Source organism: Mastigoproctus giganteus, chromosome 3 (genome assembly GCF_048544385.1).
Source record: "Mastigoproctus giganteus isolate SK-2022 chromosome 3, ASM4854438v1, whole genome shotgun sequence".
NCBI classification, from domain to species: Eukaryota; Metazoa; Arthropoda; class Arachnida; order Uropygi; family Thelyphonidae; genus Mastigoproctus; species Mastigoproctus giganteus.
In genome coordinates, this window is record NC_143577.1 from 199,666,281 (window position 1) to 199,686,593 (window position 20,313).

General features: G+C 38.0%; 1 protein-coding gene across 4 annotated transcripts in view; it reads left to right on the plus strand.

The window, feature by feature from the left end:
• The window catches only part of LOC150088568 (eukaryotic translation initiation factor 5-like), a 164,422-nt gene that overhangs the window by 97,108 nt on the left and 47,001 nt on the right, over positions 1-20,313 (plus strand). For all 4 annotated transcript variants that reach the window (XM_090369566.1, XM_090369569.1, XM_090369568.1 and 1 more), the window contains one exon: positions 2,214-2,330. In XM_090369566.1, the coding sequence (XP_090225692.1) occupies positions 2,214-2,330 (117 nt within the window). The remainder of the gene's footprint in view (positions 1-2,213; positions 2,331-20,313) is intronic.

Here is a 20,313-nt window from a genome sequence, read left to right on the forward strand (position 1 = left end):
CTGGTGTTTCACTCCCAAGTACATCTATTGCTTGTCAGGTAATGGACTCTGGTGTGTGGGGGAGCCCAAGAACTGAAAAATGACTGCTGTGAATCCTGATAATATAAATCTTTTGATACCCCAACAAATTTTTTCAGAAAATTTACACGACCCAGATAACCATCACTTTGGCTCTCTTTTTATGTAGAGCTGAAGATATATCAAGTCCAACATCTTAATACTTGATAATTCACTCCAATAGTGAGAAGCCCACAATGAAAATGTCACCCTTTGTCATGCAAGAAGGGTTTGGAAGGGCAGGCTCCCCTAAATGAGTTAAGCACTTCATTCTTGTGGCATCAGAGACCTTGAAGTAACACTCAGAACAGCTTCTGAGTCACATCTATTGGAGATTGTCAGTTACATTAACACCCCACAAAACACTGAACTGATCCTGAAACATTTTCTCAGAATAGGATCTTCTTGAATTGTCTAAAAGGAAATCTCTTCCAAACTGAAAATGAAAACTCAAGGATTGAAAGCTCAAAGCAGATATTTATGAAAGGGAAATATTTGTCTGTCTTGAAATTTTGGCACTAAGAGATCCCAAAAATTCCAAGACAGACCTTTGAGAACTGAATCAAACTCTCAATCCCCTGTCGTCCTCTGTAGATCACTTGGATATTCAAAACTGACAAGCCTGAGCCAATCAGCATAATGCAGCTTTCTCTTGAAGCTGTGAAGTTAATCACAAACTCTGAGAAACAGTAATTGTTAAGAGCATTCAGCTCCTGCAGACATCCAGCATGGACCAATCAGTTTTCCTCCTGCATTCATTGTTCCTCTCAAGTAATTCTCTATAGCTAAGTACATCCTGATTTTGAAGTCCATGGCACTTCAGTTGTAATGTACAGTGACTTTCCTGCCTTTTTAAATTATCAATTTCAGTATTCAAGCTGTATATAGTACTTTTAATAAATAAATCATTATTGAATGATCATTGCCTATAAATAATGAAAAGCTACATTATGTTCATCTTAAGCGGTAATTCGGCCTATATTTCTAAGATGGTTTTGTGTTCGATTAATTTTTTATTTAAAAATCCACACTGTGGTGTTCCATATTTCTTCATATTACCTACAAGCAGAAGATAGTCCAACTCCCATATTATGTTTAAACAATGTTTTGAATGCCTGAATTTATTTTGGCACAGTGGTTCTCTCACTTTTAACCATCTGACTGAACTTTTTGCACTCTTAAATTTTATTTGACAGAGTGTAAAAGGCTGTCTGAAAATTTTCAGTTTTTACAGGCTGTATATCTCTACAAAAAATGTTTTAATACTTATCATATACAGTCTTATCCTTTACTTGTTTTTATTGATATATACCACTTTGTTTTATGTACATTATTGACATGGAAAGCTATTTTTAGGTTGCCTATAAACGTGATGTGTTTTATTTTAAAACTTTGGGCATCATGTCCTAACTTGCTGATGTGTCATAAAAAATCAAATGATATCAAATCCAACAGGAGTAGGGAGATGAGCCTGCTGATACTGATGAAAGAGGTTTCTTTCATGTGTCTTTCACACTAGAAATATTCCTGTAAGCAGTCCACATTTTTGGCAAAAAATGCATTTAGAATTGGTAATCTTATGCAACTTTAGTACAATCTAAACTCACAATTTTAGTCAGCACTGAAATTGAGTTTTTATATTGAAAAATAATATTAAACAATAAAATAAATTGTTTTTAGTATTAATATTTAAATTAATGATGTTATCTCTACTATACCATTTTCCTGAAAGTATGGTTTATTAAAGTTTTACAAAAAAAGTTATTTCCTATAAAACAGATACGTTATAAAAACCATAATCTCTGTACAAATGTATTTACAATTTGTAGAATGTGTTTTGCTTTTTTTTTTTTATTTTTGAATTTAAAATCAGTATTTAAGTAAAATGCACAGAAATTTCCTTTCTTCGTTAGAAACATGTTCCAGATTCCCTTGTTAGAAACATGTGCCAAACATATACTTTTTTTTAAATCAAAAAAACAGCTCTTAAAGTAATTTTGAGTGATGCCCAATAGTACAAAATTTTGTTTTAGCAAAACGATTAGTGTTCTTTCCCAAGAAGTTTGTTGTGATAGAATTTTATTGTAAAATTGTAATGTGTGTACAAAGTGTAATAATGTATTATTATTTTAAAAACTTTTTAATGTTGTTTATAGGGTGTACTTCAAAAGAAAGGCTTAATTACTACTAAATGTAAAGCTTGTGGCTATTCAGGTCAACTTGATTCTACTCACAAGCTCACAACCTTCATCCTCAAAAATCCTCCGGAGCAAGTAAGTGAAATCTGTTTATATTTCAAACAATACTTTAAATTTTTTGAATATGTAACTGTGTTCATCAAAAATTATATGGCATTAATAATTAATATTCAGTACAATACATTATAAGATAGCTATTTACCACTGTTGTGAACTTTTTAGAAGCAAATTAATATTTAAAATAAATTTCTGCTTACACTCTGGTGTGGCTACATAGCATCAGAGGAATTTACAAGATCAGGAGAGAATACAAGAACACATGTAGGTTATAGAACCACGGTCAATTCAAATGATTGTTCTGCTGCATGCCTTTGTGTTTGACCACTTGTCTGTGGCATCCATTCATTTTTAATGAAAACTATATGTTAAGTGGTTATTAATTGACTTCTACAAAGTGGAGCAGTCATTTAGGGTTCCAAATTCTGTGTTCAGTTTAATTCTGATTCATTGTATTCTCTTATTTTGTGATTGTCGGTGGCTTCAAACCTTTTTTTATTACAGATCAAAACAAATAAAATAGTAAAAGTAATGGATTGCATGTGTCAAAAACAGTTCCTTACCACTAATGATGCATTGCCAAATAGGATTTTATTTATTTATTTTTATTTATTTTTTTGTTGACAGTTGACAGAAATATAACAGTAATATATAATATTGTTAAATATTATACGAGAGGTTTCTGAAAAGTAAGGTAACACTTTTTTTTTTTTTTTCATAATAATGGTGAAAAAGAATGAGATGAAACGTGGAGGACAGATAGACTCTTTAATAATATTTAAAAAAAACTGCCAGTGCAGTGTTGCAATACTGTCGCCTCACAACAGATTCCAGTTGCAAAATGGCGGCTACCATGCGAGTGTGGTCCAAAACAGGTGTTCGTGAAGTCATTTGCTTTTTGCAAGCAAAAGGTCTTCACCAAGTGACATTCGCTGTGAACTGGTTGCTGTGTATGGCGAAAAGGTGATGACAAAGAAGCGGGTGTGTTTTTGGCGCAATGAATTTAAAGCGGCCGTGTTGACACTGAAGATTGAAATCGGGCGGGCAGGCCTTCATCAAGCAAGACAGAAGACAACATTTTGCGCATGCCTTTGTGTTTGACCACTTGTCTGTGGCAGCCATTCATTTTTAATGAAAACTATATGTTAAGTGGTTATTAATTGACTTCTACAAAGTGGAGCAGTCATTTAGGGTTCCAAATTCTGTGTTCAGTTTAATTCTGATTCATTGTATTCTCTTATTTTGTGATTGTCGGTGGCTTCAAACCTTTTTTTATTACAGATCAAAACAAATAAAATAGTAAAAGTAATGGATTGCATGTGTCAAAAACAGTTCCTTACCACTAATGATGCATTGCCAAATAGGATTTTATTTATTTATTTTTATTTATTTTTTTGTTGACAGTTGACAGAAATATAACAGTAATATATAATATTGTTAAATATTATACGAGAGGTTTCTGAAAAGTAAGGTAACACTTTTTTTTTTTTTTTTCATAATAATGGTGAAAAAGAATGCGATGAAACGTGGAGGACAGATAGACTCTTTAATAATATTTAAAAAAAACTGCCAGTGCAGTGTTGCAATACTGTCGCCTCACAACAGATTCCAGTTGCAAAATGGCGGCTACCATGCGAGTGTGGTCCAAAACAGGTGTTCGTGAAGTCATTTGCTTTTTGCAAGCAAAAGGTCTTCACCAAGTGACATTCGCTGTGAACTGGTTGCTGTGTATGGCGAAAAGGTGATGACAAAGAAGCGGGTGTGTTTTTGGCGCAATGAATTTAAAGCGGCCGTGTTGACACTGAAGATTGAAATCGGGCGGGCAGGCCTTCATCAAGCAAGACAGAAGACAACATTTTGCGCATTAAGGACATCATTCTTGAAAACAGGCGAGTGAAACTGTGAAATTGCACAAATAGCGAATGTGAGTAAGTCGACTGTTCATAATAGCCTTGGCTTTTGAAAGGTGTGCTGCCACTGAGTGCCCCAACAATTGTCAGAGGAGGATAAAGCAAAACGCATGGGGATGTGTCTGGAGAACCTGTTGTGATACAGCGATGGAGAGGATTTTCTCGCTTGCATAGTCACAGCAGACAAAATGTGGGTCCATCACTTTACCCTGGAGAGCAAACAAGGCTCCGTGACCTGGAAACATCCACAATCTTCTGTGCGCAAAAAATTCAAAACTGTTCCCAGTGTCCAAAAAGTCGTGGCCACAGTGTTCTGGGATTGCCAAGGCATTCTGTTGGTGGATTTCTTGCTGAAGGGAGGAGCAATCAGTGCACAGCTTTACTGTGCAACGTTGAAAAAACTGAAAGCCAACATTTGATGCAAGCGACCAGGACTCCTGACAAGAGGCGTGATTTTGTTGCACGACAGTGCAACTCCACACATTGCCCACACCACTTGAGTGGTTGCTCCTTAATCATTGGGAAACTCTGTCACATTCCCCCTACAGCCCAGACTTAGCACCTTCAGGCTTCCACTTGTTCGGCCCGCTGAAAAAACACCTTTCAGGAAAGCATTTCACCATGGATAAGGAAGTTCATCAGGCTGGGCGATGTTTGGTTACTGCATATGGGCACGGCCTTCTTCAGTGCTGGTATTGATAACCTGATCCATCGTTGGGACAAATGCATCAATAAAACGAGACTGTGGAGAAGTAGTGCATGTTCGCTTATTTCTTGATGTTTAATTTCAACTTCGTATTATTAAACATAATCGAGAGAAAAAATGTGTTGCCTTACTTTTCGGAAACCCCTCGTGTTATATGCATGTGTAAAAACAGTTCCTTACCACTAATGATACATTTTGCCAAATAGGATTTTATTTATTTTTTTATTTTATTTATTTATTTATTTTTTTTTTTTTTTGGCAGTTGACAGAAATATAACAGTAATATATAATATACATAAAAATCATAAGAAAACATTACAGAAAACTGGAATAGCATAAAGTCTGCATACAGTAATACCCCGACTTACGCTACCCCGACGTACGCGAACTCGGAGTTACGCGGTTCTTGATTTTTTCGTTTGGCAACGCTGCCGCCCACTATCTTCAAGGTCGTTTTTCATATGTTATCGATATACGGTGCGACGGCGGAGAATGAGAGCGAAAGATGAACAAAATTCAACTTGCTGCTTTTATGTTTTTTATATCAGTGAAGGGGAAACACATTTCACCATAATAACGTAAAAACCAACACAATTCCAGCTATGGGTATAATCGCAAATGCAATTAGATCGAGTTTACTACCAGTTTATAACAGATTTCACTAGCAGAAACGCAACTGGATTTTTATTGTTTTATGGTAGTAACCCCTAGAAATGTGAGGTGTTAATAGTGTATCTCTGCTTTTATGGTGTTGTTTATTCAGTTGCTACATGCGCGCAGCTTTGTTTATGCGTATCAAGCGTGCCTCCTCGTTTTGTAATTGTGCTTTATTCCCTAAAAATGAGTAAAATACTTAATTAAAAGGTGTGAAAAGGAAGCGTCCTGGTGAAGACACTGCAGATTCAGAGAGAAAAAGAAAAGCAATTATCGATAAACAGAGGCGGACTGGATCAAAAATTCTTACCCGGGAAAATTTATAGTGGCCTCATACTATGGTTTATGGCCAAAATCACACCGGCGCACCGGGGTTTCCCCGGTAAGGCTTATGGCCAGTCCGCCTCTGTCGATAGAGAAAAAAATATGAAATTGTGAAACGCTTTGAGCGAAATGAAAGACCATGTGATATTGCACGTGCTACAGGCGTAAATGAGGCAACGGCGAAAAGCATATGACAATTGCAAACTTGAATTGAAAAGTTATTGAATTGCAAACTTAGCTCAATTGAAAAGGGCTTAAAAATTTTAGAAAACATAGACTCCAACGAAGAACGCGTTATAGCTACAAAGCAAGGAATAAAAAAATTATTAGCTTGCTACGAAGAAATTCTGCGTGAAAAAAAGAAGGCGCTGTGTCGTCAGACGAATTTGTTAGATTTTATGAAGCCATCGACATCGAAATAACTTTTTTACGTAAGTCATTTGTTTTTTTAATACATATTTTGTATTAATATGTATAAAGAACTGCAATTTTATTAATATTTTTCTTCTAAACTAGTGTTTTTGTTAGTCCTTGGTCCCAATTAAGCAAAATTTATATGCAAAGTTGTACCCCGACTTACGCGATTTTCGTCGGACCCACCTATCGCGTAACTTCGGGGTATTACTGTATTTTAATTGGCAGGATATTTGAACAAGTTGAATCACATTTGCTGCCACTTATATTTGTAATGGTCCTTTATTTGTGCCTTTGGGGCTTCTCTTGGGGCACTGGACAAGTAGGTCCTGTGTTTTATTTAATGAATTTCATCTGTCAAGAATCATGACTTCAAGTAATGCCAGCATCTGTTGTTTGTAGTATTCTAACATCAACAGATGCATTTGAATGACATCACTTTAATATCTCTTACAATATCAGATGACATATTATAAAGAGCCAATTAAGTGTTATCAGCTTCGGCATACTGTCCATTCCCTTTCAATGCTGATGTCCCAGGCTTTGGCACCATTATATAACAACCCTTTACGGTAAAATTTTTTTGGAAAAATACTTTTTACACAAAATGTTATCAGTAGATTCACACTAAGGATGATGCCCCCCCCCCCCACACACACACAAACTAAAGAATTAAAATTCATCAAGCATAATCTTCAAAAATTTAAAAATTTTTTTTCTTGTGGAAAGTACTAAACTAGATAAAATAACTTCAACATAAGTGAAGAATATATGAAACTGTAAGCCAAGTATGCAGCTTTTGTAGTGCTCTCTAAACATTGTGATTGACGCTAAGCAAAATCCCAGCTGTAATGCAATAGCACATGGTTCAGTCAGTGTGCTGATATCATGCAGTTTTTCGTTTCATGTGCTTTTCCTTTTATAGTGCTCATTTATTGACTGCAATTGAATGGATGCATATTTCTGTTCAGGTACAAAAATTGCAGTTAATTTGAACACAAGTTTGCATTCAGGCTGCTAATGTGTTAAACAGACCTTCCGTTTTCTCATCAGGAGTCACAGTATATAATCAGGACTGTGTGACATACTTGACTGTATCGTGGCGAGGTAACATGGGTACAATTTTATTGTTACTGCCCATAATAAGGTCCATCCAGTGTACACTATTATAAAGGTATGAAATGTGTAAATGCAAGTGTGTGTGTGGTAATATCTGGAGTACCAGAAATGAATAAATAGAATTTCAGGAGACCACAGTGTCCGTGAAGTTTACAAGAGAGAGAGATCATGATTCAAAGAGCACTATGCATAGTTTTTTGTTGAGAAATTTCCATTGGTGTGTTACTTTGTGTTAAGCTGGACAACATAATTTGGATTATTGCACAGTTGGTGAATTGGTTCATGTAATATATGCATAAAACCCCTTTTCTTTCTATAAATCGCTCATTCTGAAGAATAGCCAGATATTTCGGAAGAGAATGATGAGAACATTACAGGTTCTGTGGAATTATAAGTCCAATTAAGCATCCAAAAAGGACTTAATTCACTGTCAGCTTTATGTTAATTTGAACCCTGAAGCTTGTGTAAGGAGAAGACCAAAACCTTTAAATATGGAAAATGCTTGACTGTATGTGTTAAAAAAAAAAAAAAAATGGAATTTCATACCCAACTAAATGTTCATAAATTATGTTCCCTGTGAATTCTTCATTGCACTGCTCATGGTTAATAAATCAATTTACAACTTTCTCAGTTTTTTTTTTTTTTTTTTTTTTTTAGAAATGACATTTTTCCATGTTTTCTTGTACTGTTGTAAGCATGAATAATTATTGTTACAAATAATAAATGTATTTTAACTTTTTCTTAAATGCAAGTAATTTTAAATTGCTTTAGCTGCCTTGGATTTTATATATTTATTTTAAAAAAAAAAAAAAATTTTTTTTTTTTTTTTGACATCCATTAGCTTGATCTGACTAGTTTCCAAGGTTCTTTGGTAGCCCAACATTTGCAAACTAGCTAAATCATGTCAAGCTCAGAGACTTCATTAAATTTGCTTTGGCAGTGGGCCAGTTCATTCTAATAAGTGAAATGGAATATATACACAGCAGTTGACTAGAATTTATGGCACAACCTATTGCCAAGTATCAGAATTCACATTTTGTCAATTTTTCAAATTATTTAATAGTTAAATATAATAGTTGAATTAACTTCTGTAACTTCTGTAATACATTGTAAATTAAAATTTTCTAACCTTTCTTAACACGTGTCAACCATATATGTCCGACACCATTACATTTTTCAGGCATATCATCGGACATATATTGCTGACACCCACTGTTTCAGTGGGAGCTGCGTCAGCTGTATAGCGCTGACGATTGTTGGAAATTTGCATTATTTTTGAAAAGCATGGCCTCTGATGTTACAGGATGAAATTTGCATGCCGCTATGAGAAAAAATAAGCGAGTAACTGGTCATTATTTAAAAATTCTTTATTATTACAAATTTTATAATTACAAAATCATAAAATTATAATTATTTATTTTGATTTATGGTGTTGTCCAAAACACTCCAAACACATGAAAGGCTGATTATAGTCTGGGAAAACTCTTTTCCCCTTTCTGCTAGCAACTGATCTTCCTTCTGACTCTCAGTTTTGCATAACAAAAAACGCACATCCTTCTAACTTTCTTGTTGTTTGCGTCAATTTTTGTCGTTAGTATATGAGTGTTACCACATTTTGGCTATTCACATTTCTCTTTCTGTTCTATATTTAGCAAATCCGTAACTACCTCTTCCCCGAAAGCTTCTTATTTTTATTTGTTTCAAGGTGTGGCCTGACCATTGCCTTATACAAGGGGATAATCATCACCTCATCCCTGCTAGAAAAATTCCTGTATATCATTGACAAAACACCATGAGCTACTCTCGCAGACTGTCTGCACTGCTCAGAAAACTTCATATCTGCCTGCACAATTACCCCCAGGTCCTTTTCATTCTCTACCACTGTCAGTGTGGTACCACAGAGTTGATATGTTACTCTGTGATTACTGCTTCCCATATGTAGTACTTTACATTTGTCAATGTTAAACTTCATTTGCCACCTCTCAGCCCATCTGCTCAACTTTTCTAGATCCTGTTGCAGCAGTGTACTGTCATTAGTGTCGTTAACAACCCTGCCAACCTTCGTATCGTCTGCAAGCTTGGACATTAAGCCTGATATACCATCATCAATATTATTTATAAATACAGAAAACAACTATGGACCCAACACTGAACCCTGAGGGACTCCACTAATAATAGTCCATGAAGAGCAGTGTCCATTGATTACCACTCTGTCTTCTCCCACTCAACCATCCCTTTATCCATAGCAGCAATTTGCCTCCAAGACCATACTGCTCCAATTTGTGCAGCAGTCTTCCATGTATAACAGTATCAAAGGCCTTTCTAAGATCCAAATATGAAAGTGATATGAAAGTTGTTATTCCCTGCATCCAGTTGCTTTGTGACTACATCATAGTATCCAATCAAATTAGTCAGACAAGACTTCCCCCCCCCCCCTTAACAAACCCATGCTGTGTCCGAGCTATAACTGAAGTCTTGTCTAGATGATCCTGCAATGCTTCTTTTACCAGTGCCTCCATTAATTTCTCTGGAACAGAAGTTAAACTAACAGTTGTGTAATTACCAGTGTCTCCCGTTGATCGTCCTTTGTGGATTGGGGTCACATTTGAACATCTCCAGTCCATGGGTACCTCCCCTAAGTCCAGGGAAGCTCTCATAATTATGGCTAAGGATTTGCTTACTTCCTTTGCTGCCTCCTTTAATATAACTGGATAGATTCCATCTATCCCAGGTGCCTTTTTTATATTTATCTTCAACAATTTCTCCTCCACTTTACTCTCAGTTATTACAAGATTATCTAGCTTACTGTCAGAGTTAAATACACCTGTGGCATTCCCCTCCCTGAATAACTCCTCATGTGTGAATGTAGATGCAAAATATTCATTTAGTGTGTTAGCTACCTGAGCAGGATCATCAACATCGATATCCAGTGGACCAATCTGATTCATCCCATTCTAGAGTTTACATAAGTAAAGAACTCTTTGCTGTTTTTCTATGCATTCTTTGCCAAAGATTTCTCGTAATCTGCCTTCGCCTGCCTAACCTCCTCTGTAACTTGGTTACAGACCAGCTTATATCTATCATAGGCTTCCATGTCACCCATTAATTTATTTGTATCCCATGCATTTTTTCCTTCTCTGTCACATGTCTAATTAGTTCATCTGACATCCATTTAGGCCTAAATCTTGAACAATATTTCTTTGTTGGTATGAAAAGCTTAGTAGCTTCCAAGATTAATTCTTAGAATGCTTCCCATTTTGAATTTGCAGTTGGTAACATCATCAGTTGGTCCCACCTTATAGAATTTAAATACAGTCGCAGACCACTGTAGTCACCTTTACAAAAGCAAAAACCCTTCCCTTTACCCTTGATGGTAGTTACCTCTTTGAGTAAATCGCACTTCAGCACGCTGTGATCACTGCCACCTAGTGGTTCCTTTATCTGCAGATTCTTGATGCATGAAGAATCACTACTGATAATGAGATCAAGAGTATTACTCCATCTAGTTGCCTCCCGAACAAGCTGATGTAGAAAACAATCATCCAATAAATCAACAAAAGCCTTGCTAATGTGTGAGTGACCAATCCACAAATTCCAGTCAATCTCTGGGAAATTAAAATCCCCCATTATAAGACAATCTGATTTACTGGTCCACTTGTTTCTCTGCACAATTGCTTATTATACTCATCAGATTCATTTGGCCTATAACACACACCTACTCTCATTTTTCCTTTTCCAGTGTTTATGTCACACCAAATACTCTCAACATTGCATTGTCCACCAACATCAATTGGATGCACTTCCTTAGATTTTGTGTTGATTAACTAACAGCATAACCCCTTCTCCCTTTCTGTCCTGTCTATCCTTTCTGTACATATTGTACTCCCCAAATTCCAGAATAACTGGAATTTGGGGAGTTCTGTACTGCTTATTTCTGTGTGACACCATGTCTCTGATACCCCAACAATATCTGCCTTTGATGTCTTCAAGCTCATTGAATTTATTAACTATACTCCTAGCATTGGTGTACATGCAAGTATACGTGCACCTGTTTCTACTCTTAGTTACCCTAACACAGCCCATGTATTTACTTGTTCCACTATGATGCCCAGCAGTCCTGGAAATCCCCATTGTCTTGCTTTCCAGGCTGCTGCTCAATTGAATTTCAATAGAAGTAGTGCAAGAATCACTTTTACCTCTGCTAGCGGCTACTGCTAATCTATTAGTCTGTGTATTCCCCCCCCCCCCAAGCTAGCAGTTTTCCGACCCATCTAACCAAGCCGCCTCTGTAGCCAGGTGGGAAGGAGCAGCAGTGCATAGCACACGCTTCTTGATTAGACCAGGGTTCGACCCCGTCACCACCAAATACGGAGGATGCGGAAAGGTCAGGGAATGACCACTGCATATCCCGCAGCAATGTGGCCTTAGTTGCTAATGTTCCTAAAACCCAAAAACAAAACAAAAAACGACAAACCCATCTAACTCTGCCTCGATAGCATCAGCAAATATTCTTGCACCCTTTCTATTTAAGTGTATCCCATCCCTGTAGAAGCAGTCTCTCTGTTAACAAGCACAGACCAGGCTGAGAAAAATTCTACTCCTTGAACCTTGCACAGTCTCTCCAGGGCCGAATTGATCGACAAGGCTCTCATCGTATACTCCCTCCTGTTGTGTCTGGCTAGAATTGCAGACACTTTCAAATTCAACTCTAACTCACGGCTTTTTTTCAGCATTGACTTGTACTTGTTAAGTAATTATGTAATTTCTCCTACTCTTAATATCATTAGTTCCAATGTGTAGAACAATATCACCCTTTGTGCTCCATCTTGTGCCCCATCTTGCCACTTTAGAACAATAATTCCATTTTTTTCCTTCCTTGGCGATTGTCTCCCCTTCATTTAGCTTTGAGTACGACTTCTTTGTGCATAAATTTTTTTATTCGCTCGTAACGTATACCAATAATGTGATTTTTTTTTTTTTTTTTTTTTTATGAAGAAATGATGACACCAGATGGTAGCTGGTATAAAAGTTGTCTACATACAAGGTGTGACCTTCATTTAGGAGTGCTTGCGATAACTCTTCGCAGACCTTTGCAGCTAAACCTATGGATTTTATATAATTTTCAGATTTACCTGAATAGACCTTGCTCATCCAGGTATATCCTTCAGTGGAACATAATTTGAACAGCTTGATTCCATATCTGTGCACTTTATTTGGAATATATTGGAATATCAGTCTGCCCCTCCAAGGAATAAGAGTTTCGTCAATGACGAAATCTTCACCGGGGAAAAATATTTTCTGATATTTCAGCTGCAAAACCTCTATCAAGTGTTGTATCTTACTGAGCCTGTCCACTGGAATAGTGGTTTCATTGTCTGAAAAGTGATTGAGGTGCAACAACAATTCAAGTCTGTTGCGAGACCATTTTTGTTACTAAATTATTTTTATAGATAAGTTTGGTTGACCAGTAGGATGCAGTACTGCCCAATCTTACTAGTCCCATCCACATAAGAAGCCAGAAAAACTTTCTCATCTCCTCAGCAGTTGATTGAACCCACTTTTTTAAACAACTCTGCCGTGAAGCTCGGGTACTCTGAATTTTCTGTTCAGCATATCTGTTTGTTTCCGTTACAATAACATTTATTACTTCATAAAAAAATAATGAAAATGCCTCAAGGTGAGTAATGTTTCTTGATACATTTATTTGTAGTCCCGATTTGCCTGTAAAATCAAATCTTTTTTGGCATCCTTCGTATTCAGTCCATTCAACAGCTTCATTTGTTTCAGTTGCTTCAATCTCAGATTCTTCGGTATTTTCAAATTTCTCATCCGTGTTTTCTTCCCTCCAGCCTGAAGCACTTCAATATTTTCTGCTGTTTCAGTATCTCCTTCATTTGAAGAAATATCCCAGTCAGGATCTCTTACCGAATCATCAGAGTTAATCTTTTTCATCTTCAGAACTACTACTAAGATTTTCAGCAATTTCTCTTAGTTCCTCTTATTTTAGTAATTTTCTTTTAGCCATTGCTGTTTAGATTTTATTTTTTTACAACACACTTCTACAAACTTGTGGAGAAACACAACACAATAATAATGGGGATAATACAGTGCGCTAATGAACTTGTTTTCACAAAATCTCTAACAATACTGACAAACTTATTGCGACGTTTGAGAGTTTATTTTATAGCGATTAGTTTTATTGCAGTATGCACCGCGCGTGCAATAAACTAATCACAAATGACCTTCATATGTATGCTGTAATAGCGTCACACTTATGTGGCCGACACATCATCTCAAGAAATAACCTTCTGGCCCACGTCGGCCACATATATGCGACACAAAAAAAAAGACTTTTTTGATATTTTAAGCAAAAAAAACTGCATAACATTGACATTTAAATATTTATTTTAGAATTACTGATCAAATTATTTACTAAATATTTTTTGACCCCTGGGGAATTTTTTTCTTAAACTAGCTTGGCAGTCAACGTGTTAAATTAAAATTTTACATAAATAATAGTTGTTCCAAGATCCACTTTCGATACATCATCGAAGGATGCCATGACTTGGACAGAAATGACTGCTGTCGTGTCCAGTGTGAGCCACTAGTTCTTCGCTTGTATAACCCATGGCATGTGTTCTAAGGTTTTTCTAGTAGACAAACCAAGCTTAACTGAATTCTTTTCTTTGCACCCATTGCAAGGAGTGTAGCGATCTAGCGATCTGAAAAGAAACTTGGTGTATTATGAGAATTTGAGTCGGTGAAGAAATGAGTGCCTGTCCTAAAAACAGATGTAACTGAGAACTTGTCACAGACTCAAGTGTCTTGCGACCTGCCAAGTGATACATCCCTTTTTGGATCCCAGAACAGGCAAGTACTGGTTGCTCTGATTAAAGGAGACTATTACCAGGCAAACAAGTAACTTTTTTTTGTACTAAAGATAGGTGGACCTGAACCAGGGTGCGTTTGTCAGGAGCGACAGTTGATGTTACCAACAGACTGTCAGATTTTAAGTGGTGTAAAAAAGACCACTAACGATATTAAATGAACATGACCTGGGGATTTGTTGGTTAAATATAGAACCATGCTGAAAAAATGCTGCAGGTAGGTCAGAATGTGTATGCATCTGGAATTCTGCCCAGACACAACAGGAAAGATTATATTTTTATAATATTTTTAAAGATAATATTTATATCAACATGGTCTGCACATGTAGGTAGGAGGAATCTGTTTTGTAGAACAATATTCGTTTGAACTAAGGTGGTGCAAGGGTTTTTACCAGTATCATTGAGGATACTTTGAGAGTCCAGGGAAACTTAGGGGGAGAAAGGTAATATAGACATGCATTTATCTGATGATATCGGTCAAAGTAATACTTGCACATATCTCAATAATTCTTTTTTGTTGCATGACAGCCAGTGTTGAGAAGATGAGGGTGGCAATGTTTCAGGTGGCTGAACCTCAAGGGGTGTGTCAGGGTAGTAAACTGTAGACGATTACGTGGTCTTAGATGTGTGTACAGTAATGTTGGGAGTGTTGTCAATAAAACATGTGAATTTGAACACCTGGTTATGACAATGCTGATGTAATAGGGTTAGCAGAAATGTAGTGCCACTTATAAATTGAGGATGACGAGTTCCACTATATTGTATAATGTATTTAGGAAGGATAAGAAAGAGAGGGAGTGGTGGGGTCATATCAAAAGGCAGCCTGAGTGCGAAAAGATTTTGCTGAGTCTACAGTTGTGCATGCCAACGTAAGAATCTGTGTGGCACGAGTTAGTTGGAAGCAAAGGTATAATGAGAGTGGGAGTAATCTACAGACTGGAAAATTGTGAAGTGTGTGATGAGAATTTCTACATGCAGTGGCAGGTAGTGATCACACAGTCATTGGTTAGAAGGTGAAGAAAGACATAATAAAACACGCCTGCGTGCTCTGGATTCATAATTTATTTTATTTTTGTTACACAGAGCATTAAAACTATGATAAATGAATTAGCTTTCGGCTGGGTGGCAGCCTTCATCAGATTAAAATACTTTGAATGGCAGTTAGAATAGAGATGCACTGCCAGGATGGTGCGTGAGGCACGTGGTTAATTGTTTGTTGATGTTTGTGGCTGTGACGTATGGTGGTGACGTGGCCAGCGTTTGTCTATGGACAGAATTACTGCTTCTGTGATGGGGTTAAGTTGACAACCACTGTTCCTGTTCAACGAGGTATCCGAGCATTTTATACTTAACGATTCCAACCAGGTGCGCCTTAGGTAATAGTGGGACTTGTCTACAACCACGACATCGCAGTGTGGGTCGATGTCGTGGTGGGTTGTCCAGACATGCTCGGCAATAGCTGAGTGTTCTACATCCGCCAAACGGATCGCCCTTTTATGTTCTGAGAGGCGTTTCTCGAGACGACGTCCAGTCTCTCCAAAGTAGCAGCTCGTGCAGTCACGGCAAGAGATGCGATAGACCACACCACTCTGTAGAAGGGTGGGGACAGGTGTTTTTATGTTGGAAAGGAGAGAACGCAGTTTCTTGCCTGGGAGTTGGATGCACTTTACCCCATGCGATCTTAGGATTCTACCGATCTGCTGTGACAGGTTGGGGTAGTATGGGATGAATGCCCTCGTGGAAGACTCGTCACTGTTGGCGTTGCTGTTGGTCGTCACGTCGCGTGCTTGTAGATCACATCTGTTAAGGACATCGATGGGGTAGCCACACCTCGTAAGGTCTACTTTGACTCTGGTGATCTCTTTGCGCCTTTCATCTGCAGAGCTGGAGTGTGTCCAGGCGCGAGTTAGCAAGGTTTGGGCGGTTGAGAGGAGGTGGCCCCGTGCGTGTGCTGACTGGAAGTTGGTAAATTGGCCAGCACACACAGGCTTACGATAAACTGTCGTCTTCAAGCATGTGTCTTCGCGCCGGACAAGTGTATCTAGGTATGGTATAGAGTTGTTCGACTCCAGCTCAATCGTGAATTTTATGAAGGGCGACAGTGAGTTGAGGTGGGTTAGGAGTCGCTGACCTGAGTCTCTAGGGATCACTATGAACACATCGTCTACGTAGCGACACCAAAAGGCGATGTGATCCGGTGCGTGTGTAAACGCACGTCCCTCTAACTCCTCCATCACGATGTTTGCTGTGACCGAGCTGACAGGGGAACCCATGGCTGTGCCATGTATCTGCTGGTGAAGAAAGGTGAAGAAAGATGTTGCAGATTTTCAAGAATTCTTTTTTATTGAACAACAGCCAGTGTTGGCAAGATGTTCTGAAGGTGGCAGTGTTGCAATTTCAGAAAGGGGAACTGGCAGTTTAGGGCTCTGCATGGCATCTATTAATTGGGTAGATTTATTTGAATATGGGGAGTACAACATATACTGAAGGGACAGATAGGAGAGGGGAGTGGTAACCCTCTTAAGAAGCACATAAAATCTAAGGCAGTGCAGCCAGTTGACATAAGTGACCAGTGCAATGTTGACTCAGTTTGGGTGACATAGAGGCCTATGGTAGATATAAACTAGTCTGTAATCAAGTGACAAATGAGGTATGGCATGTAAAGACAGATTACAAGAAATCTTTCAAAGGATGCAAAGAAAAACAGCAAAGACTCTTTTACTTAAGTAAACACTTAAAAGGAAGAGGATGAGTTAAAATGGTCCACTTGATATCGATGGTTTGACTGTTGATGATTCTGCTCAGGTTGCTGACAAACTGAATTTTGCATCTACATTCACACATGAAGAATTCTTTGGGGAAGGGAATGCCAAACATTTATCAAGCTCTAACGAGCAGATAAATGATTTTGTAATAACTGAAAAGAGAGTGGAAGAGAAATTGTTGAAGTTAAACATAAGAAAGGTGCCTGGGTGGATGGGGTCTATCTAGTTATATTAAGGGAGGCAGCGAAGGAAGTAAGCAAATGCTTAGCCATGATTATGAGAGCATCCTTAAATTCAGGGGAAGTCCCTGTGGACTGGAGATGTGCAAATGTATCCCTAATTCCCTTTGGAGGATCAAAGGGAAAAATGAGTAATTAAAGACCTGTTAGCTTAACTCAGTGGTCGCCAAAGTGGTCGATATAACATTGTTAGGGGTCGATAAAAAAAAAAATATATAAGACATTGTACGAGTAATATTTAATTCGGTTAACTTGGATTACCTCCATCCTGAATGACAACTAAGAGTGAATCGTGGAAACAGTGACATGAATAAGACCTGTAAGATGGAGCAAGGTCATGAAAATAGTTACGGAGGCCAATCAAGTAGGCCAAAATGACGTATTTACCAATAAATGGATGTCAGTGGTTCCCGCCCGGCTGGCGTGGTGGGAGCGAGATTGCAACACGTGCGCGGTTGCTTATTTACTTATACTTACATGTATTCAATCCCAGTCTTATTTTTGCGCATCGACGTACAAGTGAGTGTTAATGTTCTAAAATTTATCAACATACATATTATAATTCAATTGTTATTCATTCACGAACTAAACTTCTCTATGTTGAAGAGTTGAGCAGGGCTGGTAGTTTTGTACATCCTATAGAAATACTTGAGTAGGTATATTATTTAGACTTATTACTTTTGCTTACTGACTTCAATTTTAATTATTTTGTTACAACCCGTAACCCAATGGCAGCTTCTGATTTTAAAAAGAAATGCAGACAATATTCGTTAGAATATTTGAAACTTGGGTTTATTGCTTCATTAACAAACGAAACAAGGCCTATGTGTCTTCTTTGTGAAAAAACTTTTAGTAACGATGCAATGAAACTTTTTTAAAGAACTGAAAGAGAAATACACACATCGACCAACTATAAAATCATTTATGAAAGCACCTGCCAAAGCTGACAATAAACAAGGATTAACAGCCTCCTACAATATTTCTTTTAATATAGCAAAAAAAGGAAAACCATATACTATTGCAGAGGACATTGTTATACCCGCAATCAAAGGTAATCGAAACCATAATAAAAAAAAGATTCTGGCCCTGTTTTAAAAATTCTTGCCATTAAGTGCGAATACTGTGAAAAGGTGTATTGGTGAAATGGCTGAAGATGTAGAAAAAACTGTAGTATCAGAACTCAAAAATAGTAAGTTCTCCATCCAACTTGATGAATCTACATTTGATCTTCTTCTTCTTCTTTAATGCTGCCGAATGGCGTTTGCGACTTCGTTTTGATATTGTTCTCTGTCTAGCGCTGCGTGGAATTTGTGCTGTTGTCATGTGAAGCCAGGTGTTGATGTTATCTAGCCATGCCATTTTCGGTCTGCCTGGGCGTTTCTTGCCTTCGATCTTTCCCTCCAGGATGAGTGGTAGTAGGTGATATTTTTGTTGGTTCCTAGCGATGTGACCTAGGTATTTGCATTTCCTGCTGATGATGGTTTTGAGCAGGTCCCGTTCCGTGTGCATGTCCTGCAGGACCTGTGCGTTGGTTATCTTGGCTGTCCACGGAATTTTCAGCATTCTTCGGTAGAGCCACATTTCGAAGGCCTGGAGCTTTTTTGTAGTGGCTGATGTTAGAGTCCAGGTTTCTACACCGTAGAGCAGTATTGGCCAGATGTAGCATTTCAATGTGCGTAATTTGAGCACGATGTTCAAGCTTCTGTCGGTGAGGAGGGTTCTCCATTTGGTGAATGCCTGCCTGGCTTGTTCAATTCTGCTTTTGATTTCGGCCTCATGGTTCAGCTGGTCATCAATGAGCACTCCGAGATACTTGAAGCGGTGTATTTGCTCTAATTTTTCGTTGTTTAGTTTGATCGTGATTTTGCTTGCAGTCCTGCTGACCTTCATCACCTTTGTTTTCTTTTTGTTGATTCGTAGCCCCCATGCTTGGCTTTCTATGTCCACTTCGTTCAAGATGGTCTGTAAATCTTGTTCTGAATCCGCTATTAGTGCTGTGTCATCGGCATATCTTAAGTTATTGATGTAGTGTCCGTTAACTTTTATGCCGATGTTCTTGTCAGCCAGTGTTTGGTCGAAGATCATTTCCGAATAGATGTTAAAAAGAATGGGAGATAATGGACAGCCTTGCCGGACGCCTTTTTTTATTGGAATTGGGTCTGTCAGGTCGTTGTCATAGCGAAGCCGGGCTGTTTGATTCCAGTAGAGAGTTGTAATAAAGTTGATATCATTGTTTTCAAGCTCAAGTTTTCTCAGTCGGTCAATTAGGCGGTCGTGGTCTACTGAATCGAAGGCTTTCTCGTAGTCAATAAAACATATATACACGTCTTTTTGATGTTCATAGCACCTTTGTAGCAATATTTGTAAACAGAAAATTGCTTCTCTGGTGCCTAGTCCCCTGCAGAATCCGAACTGTGTGTTTCCTAGTGCACTTTCGCACTTACATCTTATCCTTTGCTGAATCACCTTGAGGAAGACTTTTAGCACCTGGCTCATTAGACTGATCAGCCTGAAGTCTTCGCATTTCCGGCTGGTAGCCTTTTTTGGTAGGGCCACAAAGATGGATTGGAGCCATTCGGATGGAATGTCGTTGTTGCTGTAGATTTGATTGAACCATTTCGTTAGTTGTTGGATGTTGCTGTAGTCTAGTTGTTTCAGCAGTTCCACATGAATCTGATCAGGTCCACAGGCCTTGCCTGGCTTTGTTATTCGGATGGCATGTTCCACTTCAGATGTTAATATGTGGAGATTGTCTTCCTGTGTTTGTTGTTGCGTTTCTGCCGGTTTTCTGTTGGTGCCGAACAGATTGTATATATAGCTCTTCCAGGTGTCGAGTTTGGCTTGTTTGCTTAGTATAGGTTGATTGTTGTCCGTATATAAACTTGGGATAGGAGCCGGTTTGTAGATGTTTCCAGCTTCTTTAAGCTTCTTGTGCAGGTTATAGTTGTCATTTTTCTTGATTAGGTCTTCGATTTCTGCACAC